This window comes from Borostomias antarcticus (assembly GCF_949987555.1).
Source record: "Borostomias antarcticus genome assembly, chromosome: 6".
Lineage (NCBI taxonomy): Eukaryota > Metazoa > Chordata > Actinopteri > Stomiiformes > Stomiidae > Borostomias > Borostomias antarcticus.
Window position 1 is genome coordinate 18475225 of NC_140239.1, and position 25194 is coordinate 18500418.

The following is a 25194-nucleotide window of genomic DNA, read 5'->3' on the forward strand; positions in this document are numbered from 1 at the left end:
CAGGATGGGCGGACTACACCTGGCGTGTGGAGTGGGAGGCGAACACCTCCAGACTCCGTGATTTTATCCCGGCCGCCGGTCCTTCCCCTATCAGGATGGACTTACCCAGACCAGCATGGGTGAGGCTTAATCGTATCCGGACCAGCGTCGGACGCTTCCACTCATCAATGTACAGATGGGGCTTGGCATCCTGTGCGGCGTGCGAGTGTGGCACCGAGGAACAAACCGCAGACGTCATCCAGGACTGTCCAATTTATCGGACACCCAACAGAATGCATGGCCTGATGGTCATGGATGACAAAATGGTGATGTGGCTCCTGGAGGTGTGCCCGGATACCGTATATAACCCGGGTGACCCCCTCACCCAGGCTCGAGGTGGTAAAAGGATAGCCCCTTGGCCCAGAGCCTGGGAGGAGAGGACGAAATCAACCTACCCATACGACGAAGACGAGTGATTGAGTGTTTCCAAGTGTTGTGTGTGCCAGAAAGTCTCCACACCCCTTTCACCTTCTCCATGTTTTAATATGTTACAGACTTATTCTACAATAGATTGAGTTCATTTTTTATCTCAGAATTCTACACAAAATAGCCCATAATGACAAAGGGAAAACAGGTTTGACAACAGACATTTGTCCTAATTTATTAAAAACCTAAATTTAAAATATCATATGTACACCCTTTGATATGACACCCAAAAGTGAGCTGAGGTGCATTTTGTTTCCACTAATTCTGCTTTAGATTTTTCTACAACTTAATTGGAGTCCACTTGTGATAAATTTTGCCCATTCCTCTTCCACATATCCTTGCAAGGTCCAACAGGTTGTATGGGGAGCATCGGTACACAGCAATTTTCAGCTCTTTTCACAGATGTTCAATTAGATTCAGGTCTGGGCTCTGGCTGGGCCACTCAAGGACATCCACAGACTTTCTCTGAAGCCACTCCTTTGTTCTCTTGGCTGTGTCCTTCGGGTCATTGTCATGTTGGAAGGTTAACCTTCACTCCAGTCTGAGGTCCAGAGTGCTCTGGAGCAGGTTTTCTTCAAGGATATTGGTGTACTTAGCTGCATTCATCTTTCCCTCTATCAGGACTAGTCACCCCATTCCCCACATCATGATGTGACCACCGCAATGCTTCACTGTAGGGATGGTATTAGCCCGGCGGTGAGCGGTGCCTGGTTTCCTCCAGACCTGACACTTGGTATTAAGGCGCAAAAGTTCAATTTTGGTTTCATCAGACCAGAGAGTCTTGATTCTCATGGTCTGAGAGTCCTTTAGGTGCCTTTTGGCAAACTCCACCGGGCTGTCATGTGCCTTTTACTAAGAAGTGGCTTCTGTCTGGCCACTCTACCATAAAGACGTGATTGGTAGAGTGCTGCCTGGATGGTTGATCTTCTGACTCTGGTTCTCCAATCTCCACAAGGATACGCTTGAGCTCTGTCAGAGTGACTCTCGGGTTCCTGCTCACCTCCCTAGCTAAGGCCCGTCTTCCCCGATTGCTCAGTTCGGTCGGGCGGCCAGGTCTAGGAAGAGTCTTGGTGGTTCCAACTTCTTCCATTTACGAATGATGGTGGCCATTGTGCTCTTTGGGACCTGTAAAGCTGCAGAAACTTTTCTCTACCCTTCTCCAGATCTCTGCCTTGACACAATCCTGTTTCTGAGGTCTGCAGATAATAATTTGACCCCATGGCTTGGAGTTTGCTCTGACATCAACTGTGGGAATGCACTGTCAACTGTAGTGCTTTTCTTTTTCCAACCTTGCTGTTATTTCCATTGCTGAAACATAAAATCATTACATCAGTGTTTCATTTTATTTTTAACTAGTTAATCTTCACAAACACTGAAAAGGTGTGTTGCAGTATGTTAAAGATATGCAATTGATCAACTTTATACAAAAATCAATACGTGCTTTTAATTTTTTTCTGTTCATTTTACTTGTTCAGTGAGAGAAATCCAGTCTGGCTTGGGCTTGAACAAGTGCATTGAAATCTGGCTGAATGTCTGAGGTGGATATGCAAAGGACAGCTGAGAGGTGATCATCAGTGATAGAGGATCTGGATTTGTTGAACTTCATCACTGAGAATGTCTGTTCACATACGTAGGTAGATCCAAAGAGGACTAGAATCTTCTGAGCATGCCTCCTCAGGTGTGGAAAGTTATCCTCTTTGATAGAAGAGTAAAAATCCAGCAGTGAGACTGAGTGCTCTGCCAGAAGTGTGTCAAACTGCAGGTCAATGAGTTCCATCTGAACATCACTGGGTGCATCATCCACACTGCAGGTGAAGGGAGAGTAAACCATGTACATTTCACTCTCAACTGTTTTAAAGTCTTGAAATCGCCTTGAAAACTCACCATGCAGTGCTTCTCACATTGATGAGTACCTGTGGAGGTGATCAGCTGATGGTGCGGCTTCCTTCAGTGTTGGCAAGTGGGTGAGAATGTTGTCCTTCATTTGGCCAGAGAGAAGCTGCAACATTTCATGCACAAAAAGGCCCTTGCATTGCAGTTTGACATTTCGGTCATTCATTAGGGCAGTCACATCAACAGTAAAACCAAGGTCTGCCAGCCAGTCTGCATCTGAAAGCTGTGGGACGTCATTTCCTTTCTTCACACAGACCTCCTGAATCTCCTCTCTCAGGTCCCAGAGATTTTTCAGCACTTTGCCCAGGCTGAGCCACCTGACAGCTGTGTGGTAGCTTATGTCACAATGTTCAGTCTCATTTTCCTCCAAAAGTGGAACAAACTGTCTGTGATTCAATGCGCTTGCCCTGATGAAGTTAACTATTTTTGTTACAACATCAACAACATGGTTCATTTTTTTAACACTGACTTACACAACACCTCCTGATGTATAATACAATGCAAAAAATGTCAATTTCTGCCCATGGTTCACTTCTGTCACTTTATCCTGCATTCTCTTGAAAAGTCAATTTTTCCCATCAGATTTGGACAACCATCCGTTGTCACACCAGCCAGCTTTTCCCATTTGAGTCCCAACTTGTCCAAACATGCATTTACCTCCGTGAACAAATCACTCCCGGTTGTTGTCCCTTTCATTGACTGCATGGCAGCCAGCTCCTCAATGATTTTGAAGTCTGCAGTTATCCCACGTAAGAAGATGAGTAGCTGGGCAGTGTCACGTACATCGCAGCTCTCATCCAAAGCCAGGGAAAAATAGTCAAAGTTGACCGCTCTGTTCTTCAGCTGAAGCTTCAGATTTCCTGCGATGTCCTCAACCCTCCTTGTTACAGTGCGTCGGGAGAGGGGCACATCCCCAAATGCGGCCTTTTTCTCAGGGCATATTAGTGCTGCAGACTCCATCAAACACTCCTTGACAAACTCTCCGTCAGAAAACGGCTTACTTTTTCTGGCGATTTTGGGGGATATGACATAACTTGTCTTGACAGCCACATCTCTGGGTGTGCAAAGTTTTGTAAAAAGTCCTTGTTGGTTTTGCAGTTTAGCGAGCAAAGCATCCGACTCCATTGCGCGCTCTTCATCAGACAAGTTCTTGTATTTCTCCTTGTGTTGTCACGTAGTGGCGATTCAAATTGTAATCCTTGAACACAGCGACCTGTGTACCACAAACTAAGCACACCGCTTTACCTTTTGACTTCTGTAAATAAATATTTAGCAGGGGCTTTTGAGGGCTACCTGGCCAGGCCAGCGTCTCTTGTGTCTGATCACTCACACACGTCATGGATGTATAAATACGCACGTGCGTCCAAGCGTAAATTTTAAAAAAGGCACTCTTTTCAAAACAAAAGCAACACACTTGTATAGCATGAACGGCATAAATATTTTTTTTCATTCATGTTCTGATTGACCTCACGTGGGCCGGACAGGGACGCCCAAAGTGCCGGATATGGCCCACGAGCCATAAGATGCCCAGGTCTGCCCTAGGGGGATCAATAAAGTCTCTTTCTATCTATCTATCAATAAAGTATCTATCTATCCATCTATCTATCGAATACACACACTAGGAAAGGGAATAAATATGTATACACACAAGGGAGCGAGAGACAGAACAGGAAACAAAGCCCCCCTCCCCCCATCACCCCCCTAGCAGGGCCAACCAACCACAACTCCGTCCTGCAGAGTCACTACATTACCCCCTCACCACAAAGTCCCTTGCCCCTGAGGGACGAAACAAACTTCACTGTTGCTGGTTCCTTCCACGCGCACTGCAGCATGCCCCCACACAGAGCAGACATCAACCTTTATTGTGGGCCACATACTATGATAGCTTATGTTTGTGTCCTGCTCTGTCTCCACTCGCCGCATCCACTGTCCAAATGGTCCCAATGAACACCACCCTGTTGTCGCACACAGCAGTCAAACAAACCGATACCTTTCTGAGGTGCGTCGCACGAGCGATACCAGCATGACACCAGGGTCAGTTCTCCTAAAATGCGCTGACTCCATGTCCACTAGGGCAGAGCAGGGCACCCCCTCACCGACAGAGATGCAGCCAGTCCCCAACACGTGCTCCGTCTCCACAACAGACTCTCAAGGCCCTTCAGCCATTTCCCTGGTGGCCTACGAACTCGTTGCAGGAAGAGAGCCTGCCACGACGCAGCAGCGGACATCCTCGTGCCCACTCCTTGGCGGCCATCTTCACAGCAACCTCTTACTTACCTTGTCCTTGCTCACTCTAGCAGTTCCACCAAAGTGGTCCATACCTTGATCTAGCAAGCCGGCTAACTCACTTTCACTTTGTAGCTAAACTACCTAGCTCCCGTCAGAATTTTCATACCTCTGTTGTCTAGATGATCCCACTTCTGACACCAGTCATCAGTAAAATAAAAGTGTTTATTAAACATATGGCCACTCCCCCCTGCTGCCAATCAACTTTAACTCTGTCTCGCAGTGCAGTCGCTGCAGTTAGCCTGGAGCCTATAGATACACACTGTAGTTCCATAAGTATAGGCTACAAGTGAGGGACAACACGTTAATGAATGGAATTTCTGTACTTTTGCCTGCCTCCAACATAAACTGTGCTTGCTTTTTTGTGATTTCTGCAAGTGTGTTGAATTCCTGTTGACATATTTAACGGTTATCGCCATCAATCAACTGCATTATATTAAAAAGTTGCTCGCCTTGTTAAGAAAATATTACTAGCCGGCTAGCTAAAGCTAACAATAACTAGTTGCATAGCAGTGTGTCACTGCTATCGGTAACGTTAGGGTAACTAACGAAATTGGTTGCTGCTATATGTACACTCGAGGCTTGGTCAAGGTCAAATTGCTTTGTGAGGCCGGGCGAGGGTTGTCTTGCGAAGAGACTCACTGCTATGCGGCACTGTTATTTTTAGCTTTAGCTAACTGGCTAGCAATCTTTTCTTTACAAGATGAGTGACTTTTGAATATTATGCACTTGGTTGATGGCGATAACCGTTAAATATGTCAACAGGGACACTAACACGCGGAAAAGTTTATTCAATCACAAAAAAAGCGAACAGTTTATCTCGGAGGTGGCCAAAAGTAGGCTACAGAAAATCCACTCATAATGCGTTGACCCCACATCCATGGTTGACCCCCACTTGTACCCCACTTCCGGAACTGTGTAGGCCCTATCTATTAGCTTTGCAATTGTGGTTTCCGGTCTAAGCGGATAGTGATCCCCTTGTCCAAAAACAGGCCTACTCTGTTTACCGATAAACCTATGATGCGATGTGGCAAGAACTACTTCTGGAATAGGCTACTTCGTTTGGTATGTCCATGTTTTATTTTAATTCGTAGCGACTGACGAGAATAGGCTGTTCAGCATTTGTGGGCTCTAGACCGGAAACCAAGCAACAGAAACCAGGTGACGTGAGGCTAGCCAAAGGGTTCTACAGTTCAATTAATACATCCATGTAATACACCCATGGCTACAGTACATTTGTTTTGCGTTACCTTTATTTTGAAATTCCTGGCAAGAACGCTACCGGATATGCGTTTCGTTATTGAGGCTAGCTTCACACTGCGTGAGTCACGTGTAGATCGAGTTCGTTGAATCTCGATCTGTTCATTCTCTGTTGGGAGTCGAATCTGCCTAAGCATTTGCTTTATCTTAGGTAGGCACTTGCTTCATGTTGTTTTTGAGCCGCCGGTTCTTTTAAAATCCACCATTTCATCAAAGAATGAGCGATAACGATGACATCGAAGTCGACAGTGACGTGAGTATATCATTTTTAACTTGTCTATCTGTCATTTAGCGTCCCACCCTGGTCTGTGTGTAATGTTAGCTAGCTAGTGCTAACTAGCTAGCTAGCAAGAAGGCACTGCAAGTGAAAGGCGTTAGCGAGAGCTATATATTGAGACTGTACTGCTGTTGTCCAGGGCTTGCTAGTTGCTATATGGTTGGCAATAATATTGGCAAACCGGCTAGGACTGAAGCATCCGCAAGCGGAATAACGTTAGCTATAGCTATCCCAATGAAATGAATTTTGGTTTTGGAGTTTAAAAAAAATACAATAATGTACTAGATAGTTATATAACGTTAGTAGAATAGCTAACTTACGCTGGTAATGGTTTCATTTGGTTAACGCAATAAAAGTGGTCACGTTTGGGGAGCAATTGTGGCTACAATTGCACCTTTCTGTTCTGTCTCTTTTGCAGGAAGAATCACCTATCACTCTGTGGTGCGTAATGAAGCGAGAAATGTCCTCAAAGCGACTTAAATAAAATAACGTTACTGGATAGCCTATATAGCGAGCTAGCTATAGTTAGAGAAGAAATAATATTTGCGTGAGTTAGCAGACTTATTTGGTAGCTAGCTTAACTGTTTAAATTTAATTATGTGGAGGAATCGTTTAATTTTGGATATAGAAGATGAGTTATTTGCAAGCCCCAATTACAGACCGAGAAATGTAGCTTGTTTTTCTCCTCGGTAGCATAAAGCAAGCCACTGCACAGCACACAGTCCATGTTAGCGCCAGATACCAGCTAGGCTAGCGCTATAGAACAGCGGGGGCTGCATTTGAGTTGCACCGTATGTTACACGCTATCCCGCTGTCCTCTATTTGCATGATTCATTCGAAGGACCATCAAGGTGTGGATGCCCAAAATGATCACCCACATACAATGCACGATGAGGTGTCCACCACCAATCCCTTAAGTTGCCATAGAGAGTTGACACGGCACAGCTATCTTAGAATAAGGGCTATCGTTCGGACACAGATCGAGCTATGGTTTTGTTAATTAATGTCATGAAGCTGCTTCTGTAAACAGCTTCCTATGCGCTCATGATGCGCTATACCAGAGCATTTTCTAGGTCACCCATTAAATTTGGCCATAGCCAGCACATCACATGCGATGGTTTCTCAAATGGATAATTATTTGCAAAGTGCCTCTCATATCTGTATTTGGAAGAAGTCGTCGCGTCAGGAAGGGTCCGCTGGATGTGTTCCTGTGTGTTGCAGCTAGTGATTAGGGCCATCTTTTCTTGACAGGCCAGTGAACGCTGGCAAGCTAAATGAATGACGTAGCCAGATCGCATACTGGCGGAAAAAAAACACCCCGTGTACGACATACTTTTTTTCTGAATACATTTTTCCCGACAGTCAGTCGTAATCTCAGAGTGGCATATGCTATCTGAATTTGAGCTTTAGACTGACTCGTCAATGACTCCTTGCCTAAAATGACAGCTTGCTTGAAATGCAGACATGGTATGAGCTCTGTAAATAACTCCACTTAAAATCATTTATTAGAAATCTAGATATGGCTACACCAGATTTAGAAAACCATTTATTTGCCAGGTCTGGATGAAGCTGATTTATGCTGGGCATAGAGCTTACTCTGAAGAGAAAAGTTTGAAAGGATTTTGACCTGGCAATTATTTGTAATAATTGAGGGTGGACCAAATTTAACAGATTAATTTAGAGAATTTAGCCAGGTTTGTTTGCAAACTGTCTTGCCTACAGGTTTATTCCATGGGTAGTTTTCTAGTCAACCCTGGGCTATGTGAGGGTGAACCCTGCTGTTGTAGAGAGTCTCCTGCAGGTCGGTGACAAATTGCTTCCATCTTGTCCCTCCTATTCCCAGTGGTACTGTGGAGCAGTGAACACGCGTGCACACGCACAAAACCCAGACTGGGACGAGCTGTTTCCTGTCTGCCTGTCGCACCGCAGCAGTCATAGGTGGGCAGGGGGGCCCGTAGGCGCCGGTCAGAGCAGAGGTATCTGTAATGACATGGGAGTTTTCAGTCAGAACGATTAGCTGTGTGTTACAGGACAGCTGTGGACCGAGAGCTTAACTTAACACTGAGCGGCAGCTCTGAACTCTTCAGGCAGAATGCAAGAGGCCACACCGCGGGGAGATAAGCAGCTTCTACAGTCTCCACGTCTGTGGATGTTATGTAACGTGTCACCGGTAGGAATAGGCCGGGGAGCGGCGTGCAGCTGTACCGCCACTGGGAAGCCAGGTAAAGGCGGTATCAGTTTTAAGATGGTGTGATATCGCGCAGGGAAATTTGAGAACCGTGTTTGTGAGGCAGGTAAGGCTTAATGGCTGATGAAGAAGATTCCATGTCCTTAGTTCCCTTATTTTGAGCAACCTCAGTAGGCAGACACCACGAGGCCATGTCATGTGAGGGAGCCGAAATGGTTTTGGTCGTTAATGAACGGCTGGCATGTATACCTGCAGCGCACATCAACTGCAAGCACTAGGTAGGCCTGCCTGCCCTTACAAGGTCCTGCTCTAATAAACCTATTTGACTGAGGACTGTAAAACAGTTTCCCTTCACCCCATCGTGCTTCCATCACATTACTGCTGTGTGTGTCATTCACAGGGCCTATACACCCATCATCCATTCACTGACAAGGAATGCAAAAAAAAAAAAAAACAAAAAAAAAAAACAGCTGCCACACTCTCTTGCACGTTCTGTTAATACCAGAGTCACATGTTTGTATACACTACGGTAGGTGGAGGGAAGTGTGTGTGTATGTGCGTGCGTGCGTGTGTTGAGGCACATGGCTCTGGAAACGAGTCACTCTTGATTCAGACTATTGTGCAATAAGCCACTGGCGTCTGCTCAGCCTTCAGTCTAGTGCCTAGTCACGACATGGGTTGTTGTTGGTTATTTGTTTTGGTCAAGATTTAGTCTGCAGATAGCACCCTAGGCCCACACATCTAAAGGTATTTGCCTAGTCTCTCCCTCCTGTGCCATCTGTCCTTACAATTCTGTCTTGGTCTCTTATGTAGGTTTGGTTTCATTTTGAAGTGTAGTTAGAGTAGATCTGATTGGATGCCTATTGACCTGGCCTGAACCAAGTTGTGCTGCAGCGGTTGGACCCGTTTATTGCTCTCCGCCCAGCCTTGGTCATGTGACCCGGGGTGGCCATCTTGTTTCTTTATTGTCCAACCTGAATGCAAATGTAGGCTGTGTTTACAAGTCCTAAACAGTACAGCAGTGTGTAGTTGTAGTAGTCGAAGAGTTATGTTGCCCTCAGGGTGGAAGCAACTAGAAATGCTTAGTTGTATCCTCATATTGCAGGAAAGGATAGAGGAAGGTGAAATTAACACAAAATAGTTGGCCTACAGCACGATCAGAGTATTAGGCTCTGTAGTGAACCAAAAACATTGTAATTTGAGATGATGTTTGCTACCAAAGTTAACTTAGCCTACATTCTCAATCCACAGTACACCGCATTATAAAGCCCCAAGGTAATTGGAGAAAGATCCACCAAGTCCATTTACAATTTTACATGCATTCACCACTCCAAGGTCAGTCAAGTCAGTCAGTTGTATGGCGGTAGTCAAATAGAGCTACAAACGGCATCTGCTGGCCTCATTGTACCCCGCCTCTTACCTCATGTGAATGGGTTTGGTGTCTTCTCTCTTCACCCTTGCCTTGGACACGAACCAGGTCACCCACCCTGCATGTTCAGCCAGGGTCAATGGTGGTGGGGGTAGACCTGCATTAGTCAGAGAAGGGGGAGAGATGCCTTCTGACCCAATCCCACTGTATTAACTGGTATGTGTAGCAAAGACCACAAAAGTGAATAGGCCCTGTGTGAATGAATCCTTCCTAGATCCGTTGCAAGAACCTAGCCGGAGAAGGCTGGAGGAGATGTCCTGTTTTTGTGCGAACTGCTCCATGAAGACATTGTTGACCAGTGACTCCTCGGCTTGTGCATAGGACCAGGGACCGGCAGACACAGAGGGGTGCCGTTGGGGAAGGGGTGGTGGCGTTCCTCCCGGGGGACGGCTGGAGGGCCCCGGCGGTGTGTGTGTGTGTTGTGTCATCTCTCCCGGCTGAAGCCCCCCTTGTGCCTCTCTCATTGCAGGCAGACAAACGGGCACACCACAATGCGCTGGAGCGCAAACGTAGGGACCACATCAAAGACAGCTTTCACAGCCTCCGGGATTCCGTGCCCGCCTTGCAGGGGGAAAAGGTTGGTGAAGCCGGGCTGGCCGGTCATCGTCCGGCCACCGCCTGGCTGTAACAGGGGCACCGCCCCACTACCTGTGATGCTGAAGGGGGATTTGTGAGGGTGGTGGGATTGAGATCTTGTTTCTTGTTTTTCATGTGTGTGCTATGTTATTGCTAGCCTCTGTAATAGTTACACATTTTAGAACATAGAATGCAATTGCATGTTTTGAGTGTTTTTGAGGAGATGAGTGTGATTTTCCGTTCCATTATTGCTGGAAATGAATATTTTAAAGATGTCTTCAACCTCGAATGTGTGGGTGATCGTTGAAGTACGTAGGGAGGGAGGGAGGGAGGGACTAGGGCGAGTGGAGGAGCTTGGATAGCGAGACAAGGGGCAGTGGAGGAGCTCAGATAGAAGCTAGTGAGAGATGCAGCCTAAATACTGGGACCAGCGTCAGGAAGCGATTATGAAGAAACTGTTTTCTCTTTCCTGTTTTGACATCTCTGATATTGAGGGCATTGGAGAGCACCCAACCAGCAAGCTCTTCTTTTCAAATTTAAGATCTTCCCTCCTCTGAGTCTCCTGGCTCAGTTTAATCTTCCCTCTGTGTGTCTCGGTTCGGGGGAAGGTTAAAGGTGATGTCTGACTGGGTGCCAGTGACCTCAGTGTGCAGAGATGCAGGTTCAGATTACGGGTTGTTTCGTTAGGGTAGGGGTGGGACATGTTTGTTGGTAGTGGTACTGGTGTGCTGCGTTCTTCTATGGCTTCTATAGACACCAAGGCATGATGAAGAAGTCCAAATTACCATGATTTACTTAATTTCAGGTAACCTAGCTTTTCATTTGGCCTTCTCCATCATGCGGAAGCTGTTGAAATGGAATCAATTCATGGTGTAATTGCACAGAGTAAGGCAGTGCTGTTCTTCATAGTCGGGTAGAGTTGACATAGTCTTAGTAGTTTCACTCTATAACTGCATTCTCTAGTGGCCTGGGGGTTAGTGGGAGGACAGTGAGGGTTAGGATGTGTTAAGGACACTGCAACCTTGCGTCATCTTTTAGCTTGTCATTTGTTGCCGACAGCAATCTATCAAACAGGCGTCCCGAGCCCAAATCCTAGACAAAGCCACAGAGTATATCCAATACATGAGGCGGAAAAATCACACGCACCAACAGGACATCGACGACCTGAAGAGGCAGAACGCTCTGCTGGAGCAGCAAGGTGAGACGCCGGGCCCGGAGTGTTGCTGCAGCCTAGTGTTCAGACTGGGAAGTACAGGCGGGTCCTAGGGAGACCTCTCACCCTCCCCCTCTGATTATGGTTTTTGTGTTCTGGTCATGGTGCCGTCCTAACCCTCTCCCTCCGTTCCTCTCTTCTTCTTCTCCCCATCCCCGGCCCCCTGCAGTGCGTGCCCTGGAGAAGGTGAAGGGCTCGACCCAGCTCCAGGCCAACTACTCCTCGTCCGACAGCAGCCTGTACACCAACCCCAAGGGCAGTGCCGTTTCGGCCTTTGACGGCGGCTCCGACTCCAGCTCCGAGTCCGAGCCGGAAGAACCCCCCAACAGGAAGAAGCTGCGTGTGGAGGCCAGCTAAAGAGTGGCGCCCCCCCTGCTTTGGTGGGGCAGTGCAGTCTCCCAACACTCTCTGAGAAGATCCTGCCCCCGTCCCACCCCACCCCCCTCCGGTTCTCTGGGTGTGGTCCTGCGAGACTCTCCGTCCCTCAATCCCAGCTCTCAATCCCAGCTCCTCACTGATCCGTCTCTCCTGTCCACTCCACCCCCCCCACACACACACACACAAATCCCGGTAGAACTTGTTTTTCTCTCCCTCCCTCTCCTCTCTGTGACTCCCCCTGCATTGTTATCCCCTCATCAGCATCAACTATCCAAACCCCAAAATGAGGCAGCTTTGCTATGTAAGGACTGGGATGCTCATGTGCCCTCCACACGCCCGCTCCTCCCGGAAGAGCCAGGGGAGGCGTGCGGCCGGGGGGGCACTCCTCCAAGCACTGCTAAGACATACTTTTTGTTGTTTATTTTGTTGATTACCTTGATAAGAACCTGTTTAGAAATGACACACCCGCCTAGAAGAATTGTCCTGATGCCGGAGAAGTTTACCTTTTTAAATATTTGTAGACTACTTTTCCACACAAGAATGTGAAAATACTTTGAAACTAATATTTGATGTAAAAGTTTAAACCCACCTCAGGCCCACTGGATTATGTTTTAACACATTTGTTTGAAGAAAGTAAAATATATTCCCCCTTGAAACTGACGTTTTTGGAGAAGAAAAAAAAGAATTCCGAACTTCATATCGTATTTTGTCCTTTAGCTTGAACTAGTGAATGAATTTAGGTGGCAGAATACGTACAGTAGGCGTCTAGATTAAACACACACAAAAAACATTGGATATTTTCTCAACGCTATCTAAAATGTTATGCATTTTGTAGAATTCTCACAAATCATGGGAAAATACCAATTTGCCACTTGTAGTTTTCCTTATGGGTATGAAATAGATATTGAATGTCAAAAGATAGTTCCCCTTTTTATTTGGGTATGAATTAAGTCCCCGTCAACGTGTTGTGCTTTACACAGTAAAATCTTAAATGTTGCGGACTCCCAAAGGATAAAAAAAAAAAAGCATTTTGCTTCTCTAGGAAATGTGTATGTATCTTTTCCATTTTATTTCCATCTAGGGTATGATTAGTGTTTAATAGGTCTTTGTCCGATTCCATTCCATGGAACTTACAGGTATGTTGTACATACTGCCAACAGTTGTCTTGCAAGTTGAGGACTACCTCTACTATGAGACTATAAATAAAAACTATTTTAACCTTTAATACCGTGTTCTGCGACGGTTTTCATTGTAAATATGCCCTGCTGATATGAAAGTAGACGGTATTGATTGATTGGCATTGTATTACACAAGTAGAGGGTTTGAGTTACATTTTAGTCATTTAGCAAACACCTTTATCCAAAGCGACTTAGATTCATGAGCTACTGTAGTGGTTAAGTACCTTGCTCAAGGGGACAACAGTAGACAATGACTGATGGAAAATCACTTGTCAAGAGATCTGGCCTGGGCTCTCGAACCAGCTTTTCAGGCACACATTCTTGAACACTGAAGGCCGATGTTATCCAGGATAGCCTTTTCAAACAGTTGCTTGCATAAACGTTGCTGTGTGTCACCTTTGTTGAAAACAGTTTAGTTTCCTAAAAGGATACTGTCCCCCTCAGTTCTACTACATGTGCAAGAATCTGGTTTGTAACTTGTTTTATGCAGTTATTAATGCCTGAATACTACAAAATACAATGGAATCTTGCAGCTGGCAGACAATCGTTTTTGCGGTATATGACATTCATAAACTAAACAATTTGGCTTCAAACAAATTAGTCACTGCAACATAAGACATTCCTACATGATTCTGTCTTTATTTGAACCGCCCTAGTATCCCGCTGCTCTTGTCTGCGCAGGGACAAGCCAGAGTGAGAGTTTGTTAGCCGGCACCCTTGTAGACAGTTTACAGTTCTCCCCTCAGCGTTCACTCTCCCTGAGAAAGCTCCCGAGCCCTAGGATGGACCAGCAGCATTGGCCTGGAGGTCAGCCTCTCTCTGGCCTGGGCCGGGGACAGGCAGCAGGTGGAAATGGCGCAGGGCCCGGGCCACCTTCTCTGGACAGATGTTGTAGACCGGGTGGGACGGAGCCTGGGGAGGACCGGAGAGAAAACGAGTCATCATTCTGGGAGCAAACGCAGGACTTTCACACAAAAAAAATATCTTTTAAGCCCAAGATTTAGGCTAATCTTCCATGAGTCCACAAAATATAAAACAAAAAAAAGATGTAAAAAGTCTCACTAGTCTGTTCTCCTCCCGGCCCAGGATGAGCTCGTGGTGGTGATCCATGTTCCCAAAGTGTTGTGCCACAGACAGGCCACTCAGACAGTAACAGGTGTGATAGAAATCTCTGGATCTAGGCGCCAGAAGAGGAAGAGCATCCATCAGAACACGTACATGCGTGCGTGTGTGTGTGCCTGCATGTACAGATGGCGTGGTACTGACTTGCCAGGCTTGTCGAGAAGGCCCCCGGCTGGATTCTGACAGCATAGCAGGATGTACTCCTGAAGGGCCTGCTGGTCAAACATCCATCTCTGCATACTGAGAGTCGTGTCGCCTACGCACGCACGCGCACACAGGCGCACGCACACACACACACACACACACACAGAGAAACATCTCACTGTGATTGTACACTACGTTTACATGTCACAAAGATCTGAATCTGAAACATTACATTTCTAACATATTTCTGCCCTTTTCATGAGAGTACAGTGTGTATGTATGGATGGATGGGAATGACATGCACGCAAGGTTGGCCAAGCAAGTGAGTATTCTATCAGGGGTAGTATTCTACGGGTTAGGGGTACCTTGTTTGAAGAATGCTCTGTGGAGCAGAGGCAGCAGCCCTGCCTGCCAGAAGGAGTAGCAGCCATCCACCAGCTTGTTACAGCGGCCCTGGAAACCCCCCTCAAAGCGCATTTGTTTACTGGCCACCCACCGCTGAAGAACAGAACAGAAAGACACGAGCGCCTTTTTCACCAACTGTCACAACTGACCGTCAAGCTCCATGGTAGCTATTTTGAATGACAATTTACATTTGTACCATTTGTTTCCATGTAATAAACATGGCAACCTTATACACAAGGCATATGGAGATGCTAGTTCAGTGGAAATAACCCTGTTATGCAATATTGTGAATATTGTGACACTATCCTCCGCTGTGTGTAACTATTACACGACTGCCCCCCCCAAACATGTTAGCAAGCAATAATACAGCTGGGTCTGCTGTGGAATTTGGGATTGATTCCTCAATAATCGGCGATCGCACACACTGTTGTATAATTAAACTAGTATCCAACTATACAGCACACAGAGCCAGGGGATACCTGGCTTTCTCTCCTCAGAACCAAGCCCACCATCACAACCCATCCGGTCAGAATCAGAAGAGGGGGAATATAAACTCAATCTTCAGATCTCATCTGGTCAGAGGGAGAATATAAATTGTTAATCTCCAGATCCCATCCGGTCTGAATATGAGTGGGGGAATATGAACTCATATAATCTGCAGACGGGGGGAAGGGAGGAGTTTTGGACAAGGAGCCCTTGTTGAATCGCGAGGGCCAAACTGGATTGTGATTGGACTGGGGTTTCCATACCAGCTGGTGTCCTGTGTTTTGCATTCTAGAAGCTGTGGGGACCGTCTGTTTAATCAACTCAACTCAAAAGAAACCATTTCACAGCGAAACCCGTGATGGACACGAGGGGCGGGGCGACCACTGACTACAGTAAAGATCCCATACGAGGAAATCAATACTTAGGGTCCAACGGAGGGTCACACAGGACTGGGGGCTCCTTTCAACTGGATGACTCACTGGGGACCAGGAGTCTCACAGAGTGAGCGAGGCAGTCAGGAAGCTGAGCTCTGCCTGTGCTGCGCAGTCCCTCGGCGTGTCCCTGTGCGTTTGGTGGCCATCACGCGCTGTGGCAGCTATTCCGGGACCAAGGCTGGGCGTTTGGTGGTGGACAGAGGAGGAGGGATGCAGGTAGTTGTGATGAGGGGGATTCTGGGAGTCTTACGACAGTCAGCCCCTTTGGTGTCTCCTTTCATCATCCCTGTGGTACCGTCAAGAGACTCTGACCTGGACTCTGACCTGCCAGGTCAACCGCAGATGGAGAAATCTAGAACATGGGGTCCTCCCGGGGGACGCTCACACAAGTGTGTGTCATGCTGCATCGCTGGCACCGTGTGCGTAGACGAGGCCAGGTACACGTACACCGCGCAAACGACCAATGAGGTTGCAGGTTCGATTTGTATGGGGACATTGACACAAATGCACTGTGTGATGTGACGTGAAGCACTGAGCCACAATGTGATGATAGGACCCATTTGTGATTGGTTGTTCAGTCTCCGCACACCGTATTTTTGCTCCCACGGTGATTTAATAAGGTAGGGTACAACGTTTCGGCCCACAAGGTCTACGTCAGGTACATCCTACAGGACCCTGGAGGTCGAAACGTTGTACCCTACCTACCTAGCAAAATAAATAAATAAAAGCAAAATAAAAACAGTGTGCAGATATGATTTTTTCCTTATTAACCACTTTTCTATCATGCACCTGTGGAATAACATAAGGGATGTGCATTCTTGGACTACATGGTTGTTGAGTCTCACCAGCAAGGACTTGAGGTCCAGCATGTGTTCCTTCCCCAGAATCACCATGGCTGCCGTCCCGCAGAAGGTGTATCCTCCATGGGCCTCCAGCCCCGGCACGCCCCCCAGACCCCCCTCCCAGTTCTGACACCTGGATGTGGGGTGGCAAGACATGGATAAGGCATTGCTATAATGGTGCGTTCAAGACAACTCGGGACTCAGGAATTCCTGACCTCCGGCTTGTGAAAAACTAATTGAACGCTCGTCCAACTCAGGATAAGTTGGGAACTTGGGTATCATTTTGAGCCCCGAGTTGACGTCACAACATGGCGGCATATAACGTTGACGGTAAGAATTTAATTATAAAAAATATATAATAAATAGCTCAGAGCTAGCTAGTTACGTTACTTACCATTTTTTCAGAGTTAAATTCGTTATGAATGCAATGACGTCGGGGGTCGGGATTCCCAACCTGGGAATTCCCGAGTTGTCTTGAACGCACCATAAAACCACCAGCTGCTTTAAAACGTTCACGTTTCACCCGAGAGCAAGGTTTTTATGGGTAAATGACATAACATCAAGAAGCCAGCATCATCCCTACCTGAGGATCCAGGTGGGCGTGTCCTCGAACAGTTTGGGCGTGACGATGTTCGTGAGCGACGCTACAGATGCTGCACAGTATGCACTCCTGCAAGACAGGGGACACACACAAGAGGGAATGGGTCCTTGGTATCTACCCAGAGGAAGAGACAGAGGCGACTCACAAAGACCCAGAGAGAAAGAGAGAGAGAGAGGGAGAGAGGAGGGGTGGGGGGGTTCTTATCCCCCGGGCTCCACTGCAACCATGGCGATGGCCCTTACCTGACGTCCACCTCTCCTCCTACGTGCATCACAAAGGAACCATCTGGCTGTTTCACCGAGAGCAGGAAGTCAAGCAGCTTCTCTCTGAGGGACGGATTAAGAGGTGGGGGAGGAGGAGGAGAGGTAAACAAGACATTGTGGTAACATGGTAAGGCTGATGTCATTCATTGGCTGACACACTCTTCAACAGTCCTATATCGCTTCCGCTTATTGATGCACAGATGGGGCTTGGTATCCTGTGCGGCGTGCGAGTGTGGCGCTGAGGAACGAACCGCAGACCACGTCATCCAGGACTGTCCGACATATCGGAATGCATGGCCTAATGGTTTTGGATGACGAAACGGTGACATGGCTCCTGAAGGTGTGCCCGGATATATAGCCCGGGTGACCCCTCACCCAGGCTCGGGGTGGTGAAAGGATAGCCCCGAGCCTGGGGGGAGAGAGGATAATAACAACTATCCCAAACGATGAAGAAGAAGTCCTATATCGTTCTCTGTAATAGGACCAGTCCTAACATATTGTGATTCGTGCTCTGTGATTGGACCAGTCCTGCACCCTGCTCCGATTGGACAGTCAGTACTGTACTTGTACCTGTTTATGACGTTGTAGGCTTCCTCAGTTCCGATGATGCAGAGGGCGTTGACGGCGGCGTAGGTGGGCGCAAGGTGGGCGTGCTGGCCGGGACCCCCGGCGAAGCCCCCCGTCGGGGTCTGACAGCGCGCCAAGAACTGACACACACTGAAGAGCACAGTGGCAGCTGTTACATGCAACATGGTGGCTTATACTCGCACTGTGACAGGGGTAGCTGCACTGTAGCACTGCAGTAACGGTGGACTAGCAATACCGCAATACCGCGATATCCATAATGATAACTACAGCTGCACACGAGCAATCTGGCAGCAGTATTGAAGAATTAGCAACACTAACAGTTCTCTAGCAGTATGCAGCAGCAGTGCTGTGGCATTAGTGCTCAGTGTTAAAGGAATAGCCTGGAATTTTTGAACTAGGGTCTCATTTTCGATTTAATGTCGTTGATGGAGAACATTTTCTTTTTATCGGTCCGAACAAACAAATGGGTTCAACGATAGTTGGACTTGGAAAATTATGGTATAAAAACTCAAATGAGCCCCTGACAGACTGTCTTCATATTTGATTTGGGTACACTGTGGAGTGAGTTCTTTGTATGCTAGCCGGTTTGGTTCGATTGCGCTAGCATTAGCATGCCGTGAACGCTCGAATGAAGAGATAGCATGGAATTATCAGTTGAAAATGATCCATCAGTCAACAACATTATGGTATTAAGTCTAAAATGAGGCCCAATGTCAAAAATTCCAGACTATCCCTTTAAGACTATCAGTGTAAGGCTGGGTTTCTCATACACCTGAGATGGTTTTTAACAGTTTTAAAGGACAGGTTCGGAATTCAACATTATAAGCCATGTTAACAACGGCCGATATCAAAGTTTTGTCAAACGGTGCACAATCAAGATATAGCCCGTCGCTGCTAACACACTCAATGGACCCACAGGTGCATAGCCAAAGTCCCTCCAAAACACCAACTCTTGTTTTCAAAGACAGGAAAATCACTGAGTGGTCACTGGTGTCCGTTGTTCAGCAAAAAGATTGCCACAAAGTATGCTTCCGATCGGGTTTTATTGATCATATTATATCCACTGATTTGTATTGACAACAAAGCCAGAGATATTTTGATTCATCTGCATCCCATATTTGTTTTGATCAACAAACACTTCTACCTAACACTATCAATGAAATACCAGCTGCAAAGCAAGCTTGGCTTCTCAATGTTGTTGTTTTTGTTGTCGTTTAGACCTGTGACCCGGAAGCGGCTCTTCTTCTTCTACGGTAGCCTCTAGACTCAATCAAGACCTCCTAAAATTCAAGCGGAAGTTAACAAACGTATGTACTGCAAGTGAAAACAGTTCTATGCTAAATGATGAATAAAACCTGATCGGAAGCAAACATACGATTTTTCCCGTCTTTGAAAACGAGTTTATGGTGTTTTTGAGGCATTTTGTCTATGCACCTATGGATCCATAGGTGTTAGTGGCAACAGGTCGTATCTCGAGAGTGCACTGTTGGAAGAAATCAGATATCAGCCGTTGTACTGTATATGATCGTAAATAACCTTTTAACAGGGCTGTCCTTTAAAACAATGCCCATTTGGAATTCTGAAACTCCTAAAACTGTCGTTTTAAAGAGTTAACGTGTCAAATCTCACGCCCTTAAAGACTCACAACAAGACGACAGATGTATTAAAAGTAGCGTCTCGTCTCAGCTGTTGTACAACGTGAACGTGGCGTTAGGCCTGATTCATAGTCGACTTAAACAACGCAAGCTACGTTGTGAACGCAAGCTCAACATCACACGAGAGCTTGTGTTCTGTGTTTTGTTTTGTGGAAACGCAAGGAATTTCACTATTGCTTGCGTCAAGTGACAAATTTCGGCATGACACACGCAAGGACGCAACGAGATCTTGCGTGGCCTTGCGAAGCTTGCGCTTATGTAGTTTGCGTCGACTATGAATCCGGCCTTCGCCTGTCGGTGCTACATGGCGGTACTGACTCTGAGGTGACCGAGGCGGGAACAGGCTCCTCCAGAAGCTCCAGGCTGTGAAGGATCCAGTAGCAGAGCCACGGCCTGCTGGCGTCCAGACACTGCGGAGATTTAGGACATAAGGTCACACAGCATGCACGCGCATGCACGCGCGCACACGCACGCACGCACGCACACGCACACACACGCACATACACGCACACACACACACACACACACACACAAATATAGGCCAACAATACACTCGCGTAGAGCACAGGTCTAGATATGGGAACTATAAAGGCCTCAGATTGGTGATAACAGCCAAGCCTAAATGCTCAGAGAGGGCAGTCAGGGAGTGGCTAAGCACCCATTCAATTAAATTTTCACACAGAGACGGCGAGGGGCTCCCTCTACAGCTTAGCTCCGTATCGGATGTTTACAGGTGGATTACTGGTAGCAGCTGTGGAGGTTGATTACATCCGCCCCAGAAACATCGTCAAGTGTCGCAGAGTGAGAGGTCATGTTTTCAGTGACATGAATACATTTGTTTGTTTGTCTGTTGGCAGGATTACACAAAAACAACACAGATTTTCACGAAACTCGGGGAAGGGTGCAGCATGGCTCTGAATCGTGGGGCAGTCCATGAGCCGCCCAAACACAGCCGGCCATTCACCTCCATTAATATTTTGTACCAGGTTTATGCTAAAACAAACAGACTGCTTTTCATAAAACTCAGTGGATGGGTGTAGAATGGGTAAACTAACAACCCATTAAATTCTGGAGCGGATCCGATTCACGGGGTGTGTCCACAAGCCGCCCAAACATGGCCGGCCATTCACCTCTATTCATTTTTTGAACTCGGGGAGCGAAATATCCCCCCACCTTCTGTAACTAATAGTGACCAACGTCTTAACTGTCTCAAGGGACTCATATCGCTCTATAGCAGAGAATGCTGTCATTAGAGCCTCTGTTTGTAACAATGGGGGATTGGAACTTTCATGCGAACAGGGCCTTATAAGTGCTTGAATCTCCCTTGCAGCTGCTTGAATAAAGCTCTACAGGCCGATGACTATTGAATATTGTGTCCTTTGGCGGTTATTTTTCTATGACAGGACATGTGTAATGTACTGTACCTCGTAGGCGTCCGAGAGGTGACGTAAGCCCTTCTTGAGATACTGGTAGTGCTGTTCCCGCAATAGAGTAGGCCTGGGGAGAAACAACAAGAGATCAATAGAAGAGCTCAAGTTTGCGAACAGCCAAAACCGAGGGTAGGTCTACATGCAGTATTAGAGGTGCTCCGTCTACACTGAATCAAAGTAAGCATCCCAACAGCTACAGTTCAGATTACCACAACGCTGGTATGGATTTCTGAGTTCAGTATGTTCATTTCAGCCATCTTCCGAAGGGATCCTCTCTCCATCCTCTCTACCAATTAGGCTACACGTTCTCAGCTGAGCGCTGTTGACATTGGTGCCGTCACCTGCCAAATTCTCATCCCCTTCCCCTGTTTCAAAGGGTATGGGTGTGTTAACTATGCGTGTGCATGTGTATGCGCGTGTGTCTGAGTGCGTGTTAATCTCTAGCCTATGAGTCAGGGGAAACCTTTGACACTCCAGCCTTGTGACATGAGTAACTGTTTGTGGGAGCCGCGCCAGAGCTCGTGTAATTAAGAGTCCAGGTCTACCTGCTCTGAGTTAGGCAGGGATCAGCTGGCATATAGTATCATTAGCCAAAGCCTCACAGCAGCAAACGGGTCAGGAAAACAACAGCAGCCAGAGGGCAGGATGAGACCGACACTCCCACACAGCAAACTAGCAAAATCCAGGGGCCTTATAGTAAAACCCCAGACCGACACTCCCACACAGCAAACTAGCAAAATCCAGGGGCCCCAGACTGACACTCCCACACAGCTAACTAGCAAAATCTAGGGGCCTTATAGTAAAACCCCAGACCAACATTCCAACAAGCTAGTCTCTCTCCAGACTCAAATATTACGTTGAATCGCTGCGCTCCGCATACTACATAATAGAGTCTGTGCCACTTCGCCGCCAAATCTTTCTGAGGGCGTATCGACGGGTCAAAAAATTGAGAGTGTGACAGTTCGTAGCAGCAAATGAGAGACGCTAGCCCAGGTTAGATGGCCGGGGCCAGGTTTGGTGGGAGTGCCTGATCGTGAAAGTCATTACTGATTGGTGATTCCGGCGCCAATGAATTGCCAGGATTTGAAAAAGAGATTTTTGCATGAAGGCCCTTATAGAGATCTGCAGCATGCAGCAACATAGAATGGCTTACATAGTGTATCAGTGAAATAACTGTCATGGGTCTGGTGTTGAGACTACCCACAAACTAGCTAGCTACTGTAGGAAAGCCCAGGGGCCTTGTACCGTGTACGCCGTGTTACAAATTAGCTTGATGATGTTGGCGGCTGTGTGAATGAGTCATCTTCTAGGTTCATCTAACAGGGATAAGCCATTGTTCTCTGATGTCTGTGTGGACGTGGTTGTCGCCCTCACTCAAAGAGCATGTGGATGTAGGCAGGAGGCGGCAGGGGGAGGGAGGGATGTTTTTCTTTTAAGGTAACCAAGCAACAAGGCAAAGCACACAATGCAGTCAATATGAGCATTACTAGAACTCTGAGTATTGACATGATGATATATCTCACATTACTGCTGACTGACGAAAACATCACTGTGTGTTCAGTACCATGTGGTTGTCATGGAAATGACTGAGTCAACCAGTTATTGGTTGGGTGATAACTAAATGTTGTGTAGCAAAGCAAAACAATTCTGTGTGGGTAGGCGATTGAGACGACAATTATAAAGGAGTCTGGTTGAAAGCAGCAATTAAGCAAGCTTATACACCCACTGAAAAGGAATGGCCTATAGGTTATTCTACGAAAAATGTATGCTTCACACACAAAACAACATGCCTTACCTAATCTGACTGTGCTATTGACTGTAAATTACAAGATATCACATATATAACAACACCTTTTCCAGCAGAGGCAGTTTTTCAAATTTGGCACAAAGTATATATGTCCCAAGTGTTCCTTGAGCACGATCACCAGTACGATCTTCCATTTAAACCATCGTGTCCCAGCAAGCACTAGGCCTACACCCAAATTAGTCTTTCTGAACTTTTAGTCTGTTCAAAAACAACGTTATCTGACCAGCCGGGAACATTTGTGCTGGTTTACTGTTTTTGTTTGAAGATGCGATAACATCAACATGTCAAAAAACTCATTTTGATAATTTGTTCAGCTTGGTATTTCTCCAAAGTCATATTGCACAGGTGAAATGTGGTCTACACAAATTTCAACTGATGATAAGGCAGCACTTCTAGGTTTGACTCCAATTTTTCTCTAAGTTAAATAGCGATGACATGTAAAGGCTTTGTGCTTGGTATTTATACAACAGCCTGGTGGTCGAGTGGTAGAGTAGCTGGTTAGAAACAGAAGGGTGGTAGAGTAGCTGGGATTAGTAGCTGGTTAGAAACAGAAGGGTAGAGTAGCTGGGTATAGTAGCTGGTTAGAAACAGAAGGGTGGTAGATTAGCTGGGTATAGTAGCTGGTTAGAAACAGAAGGGCCACAAATCCCGCCACGGAACAGGTTTTTTTTCCCTTTCGTAAAACCCTCCACATAACTCAAATGTGTCTGCATTATATAGCATGTTTATGCTCTGGTGTAGAACCTATAGGTCACTAAAACGCTGTTGAAATGACGTAAAAAAAATCACATATGGGCTGGGATTTGGCCTAGTCCTGAACGTCACTGAAAGTCTGCTTGCTGGGGTGGGTTCAGAATTCAGTGCAATGGCAGGTTCTCCAACACGAATATATCACTATGATATATGATCGTCACGAGAATGCTGTACGTTACCGTTACTTACTGCGGTAAGCTGTGTATTTGCTGGGAAACACTGATCACTTCTTGAATACTGCGTTCAACCTTTTTCTGGATAACAAAAAGCATGCGTCAATGAGACAAAGCAGAACAGTGAGTTTACAACACAAACAGCATGACAACTGACAGCAGCATGCCAAACTGCTTGACGAATACCACAACATGTAGCTAATAGCGGCTTTGTCAGCAACTTATTGGCATTGAACGTTACTAGAACCCTGCTGGTTCGCTTGGAATTTACGATAGAAAATAGACGCTCTGGTGAGGAACTCGGTGTCTGTCTATAAAGCACTATAGTCTCCACTTCATCTTGTTACATATAACTAGTGCTAGCTGACACTGGCACAAACGGTTCTTGCTGGGAAGATTTAGCTAGTGAGCTAGCTAACGTTAGCTATTTCAGCTTGCAAAAATGTTCCAATAATTCGTTTTCTGTACTGGTAGTCACTACTTACTGGCTCCTAATCACAGACAGTTGACTGGCTTAAATCAGCTAATAGCTGGCTAACTAAGCTGACCATCTGTCTCACCTGCTCCACTGAAGTCACCGTTTCCTCTCCGTCGTCTCTGAATAATTCTGAAGCATGACACCCGCGGAAGCACCGTAACGGAGGAGGAATGCTCTCCATGATAATGTTATATATTCTTCGCAGACAGCTTTGCAAAACGTGTTGCAATTATATTTTTATGGCTAATAGTTTGGTTGTTATCAATAACATTACGCGCTTTACCCAGCTGACAGCGGTAGTGTGATGTCCTGGTTATGGCTAGATGGGACATCTAGCCTACGGCCTGTTCCCATAAATGCAGTGACCGGTCAAACCCTAGCCCCAGCCCTAAACATAACCCTAGCCTTAATTCAACTCTATACATAACCCTAAACCTAAAGCTTAACCTAACCTTAATCCTAACCTTGGCCACAACTCTAATTTAACCCTAAACTTAACCCTAAATGGCCTCTGCGGTTATGGGAACTAGCCTTTACCGTTCTTCAACACATTCTAGCCACGACCTGATTTCCTGGACAGTGGGCGGAGTTACGACAAGCTACGGCAAGTCAGATAGAGCAATTTCCCCAAAAGGAAGGATAAAGCGCGCTTTGATTCTGATTTTATGTCATCAAGCATAAATGCGGTAATGAGGTGGATAGGCTATCCTTCACTCACAATTCGCTTTTATATAGTCTAATTCAGAAAGTGCTGCTAAAATATGAAATGTGAATTACTAAATGTGAAATTGATTTAGATTGCTGTTCATTAATGCTGTCTTGCATGCCCATGTGCTCTCTAACTCCACCCATTTCGTTGTCAGCGATGTC

At 46.5% G+C, this 25194-nt stretch overlaps 2 protein-coding genes across 2 annotated transcripts; one reads left to right on the top strand and one right to left on the bottom strand.

Moving 5' to 3' along the window:
* Nucleotides 1-6021: 6021 nt before the first annotated feature.
* On the top strand, nt 6022-13054 carry max (myc associated factor X). The gene is made up of 4 exons (XM_084439735.1): nt 6022-6157; nt 10268-10375; nt 11434-11572; nt 11757-13054. Exons 1-4 carry the CDS (start codon nt 6122-6124, stop codon nt 11942-11944), a joined length of 471 nt encoding a protein of 156 aa, XP_084295861.1. The 5' UTR covers nt 6022-6121; the 3' UTR covers nt 11945-13054.
* A 336-nt stretch (nt 13055-13390) lies between these two features.
* On the bottom strand, nt 13391-24823 carry fntb (farnesyltransferase, CAAX box, subunit beta). Its single transcript, XM_084439416.1, has 12 exons — nt 24407-24823; nt 23863-23927; nt 21108-21180; nt 20002-20093; nt 18011-18157; nt 17420-17503; nt 17160-17246; nt 16580-16709; nt 14775-14907; nt 14410-14521; nt 14206-14320; nt 13391-14055 (listed from the first exon to the last, which is right to left on the bottom strand). The coding sequence occupies exons 1-12, from the start codon at nt 24503-24505 to the stop codon at nt 13921-13923; spliced, it is 1272 nt and encodes a 423-aa protein (XP_084295542.1). The 5' UTR covers nt 24506-24823; the 3' UTR covers nt 13391-13920.
* Between the last annotated feature and the right edge of the window lie 371 nt (nt 24824-25194).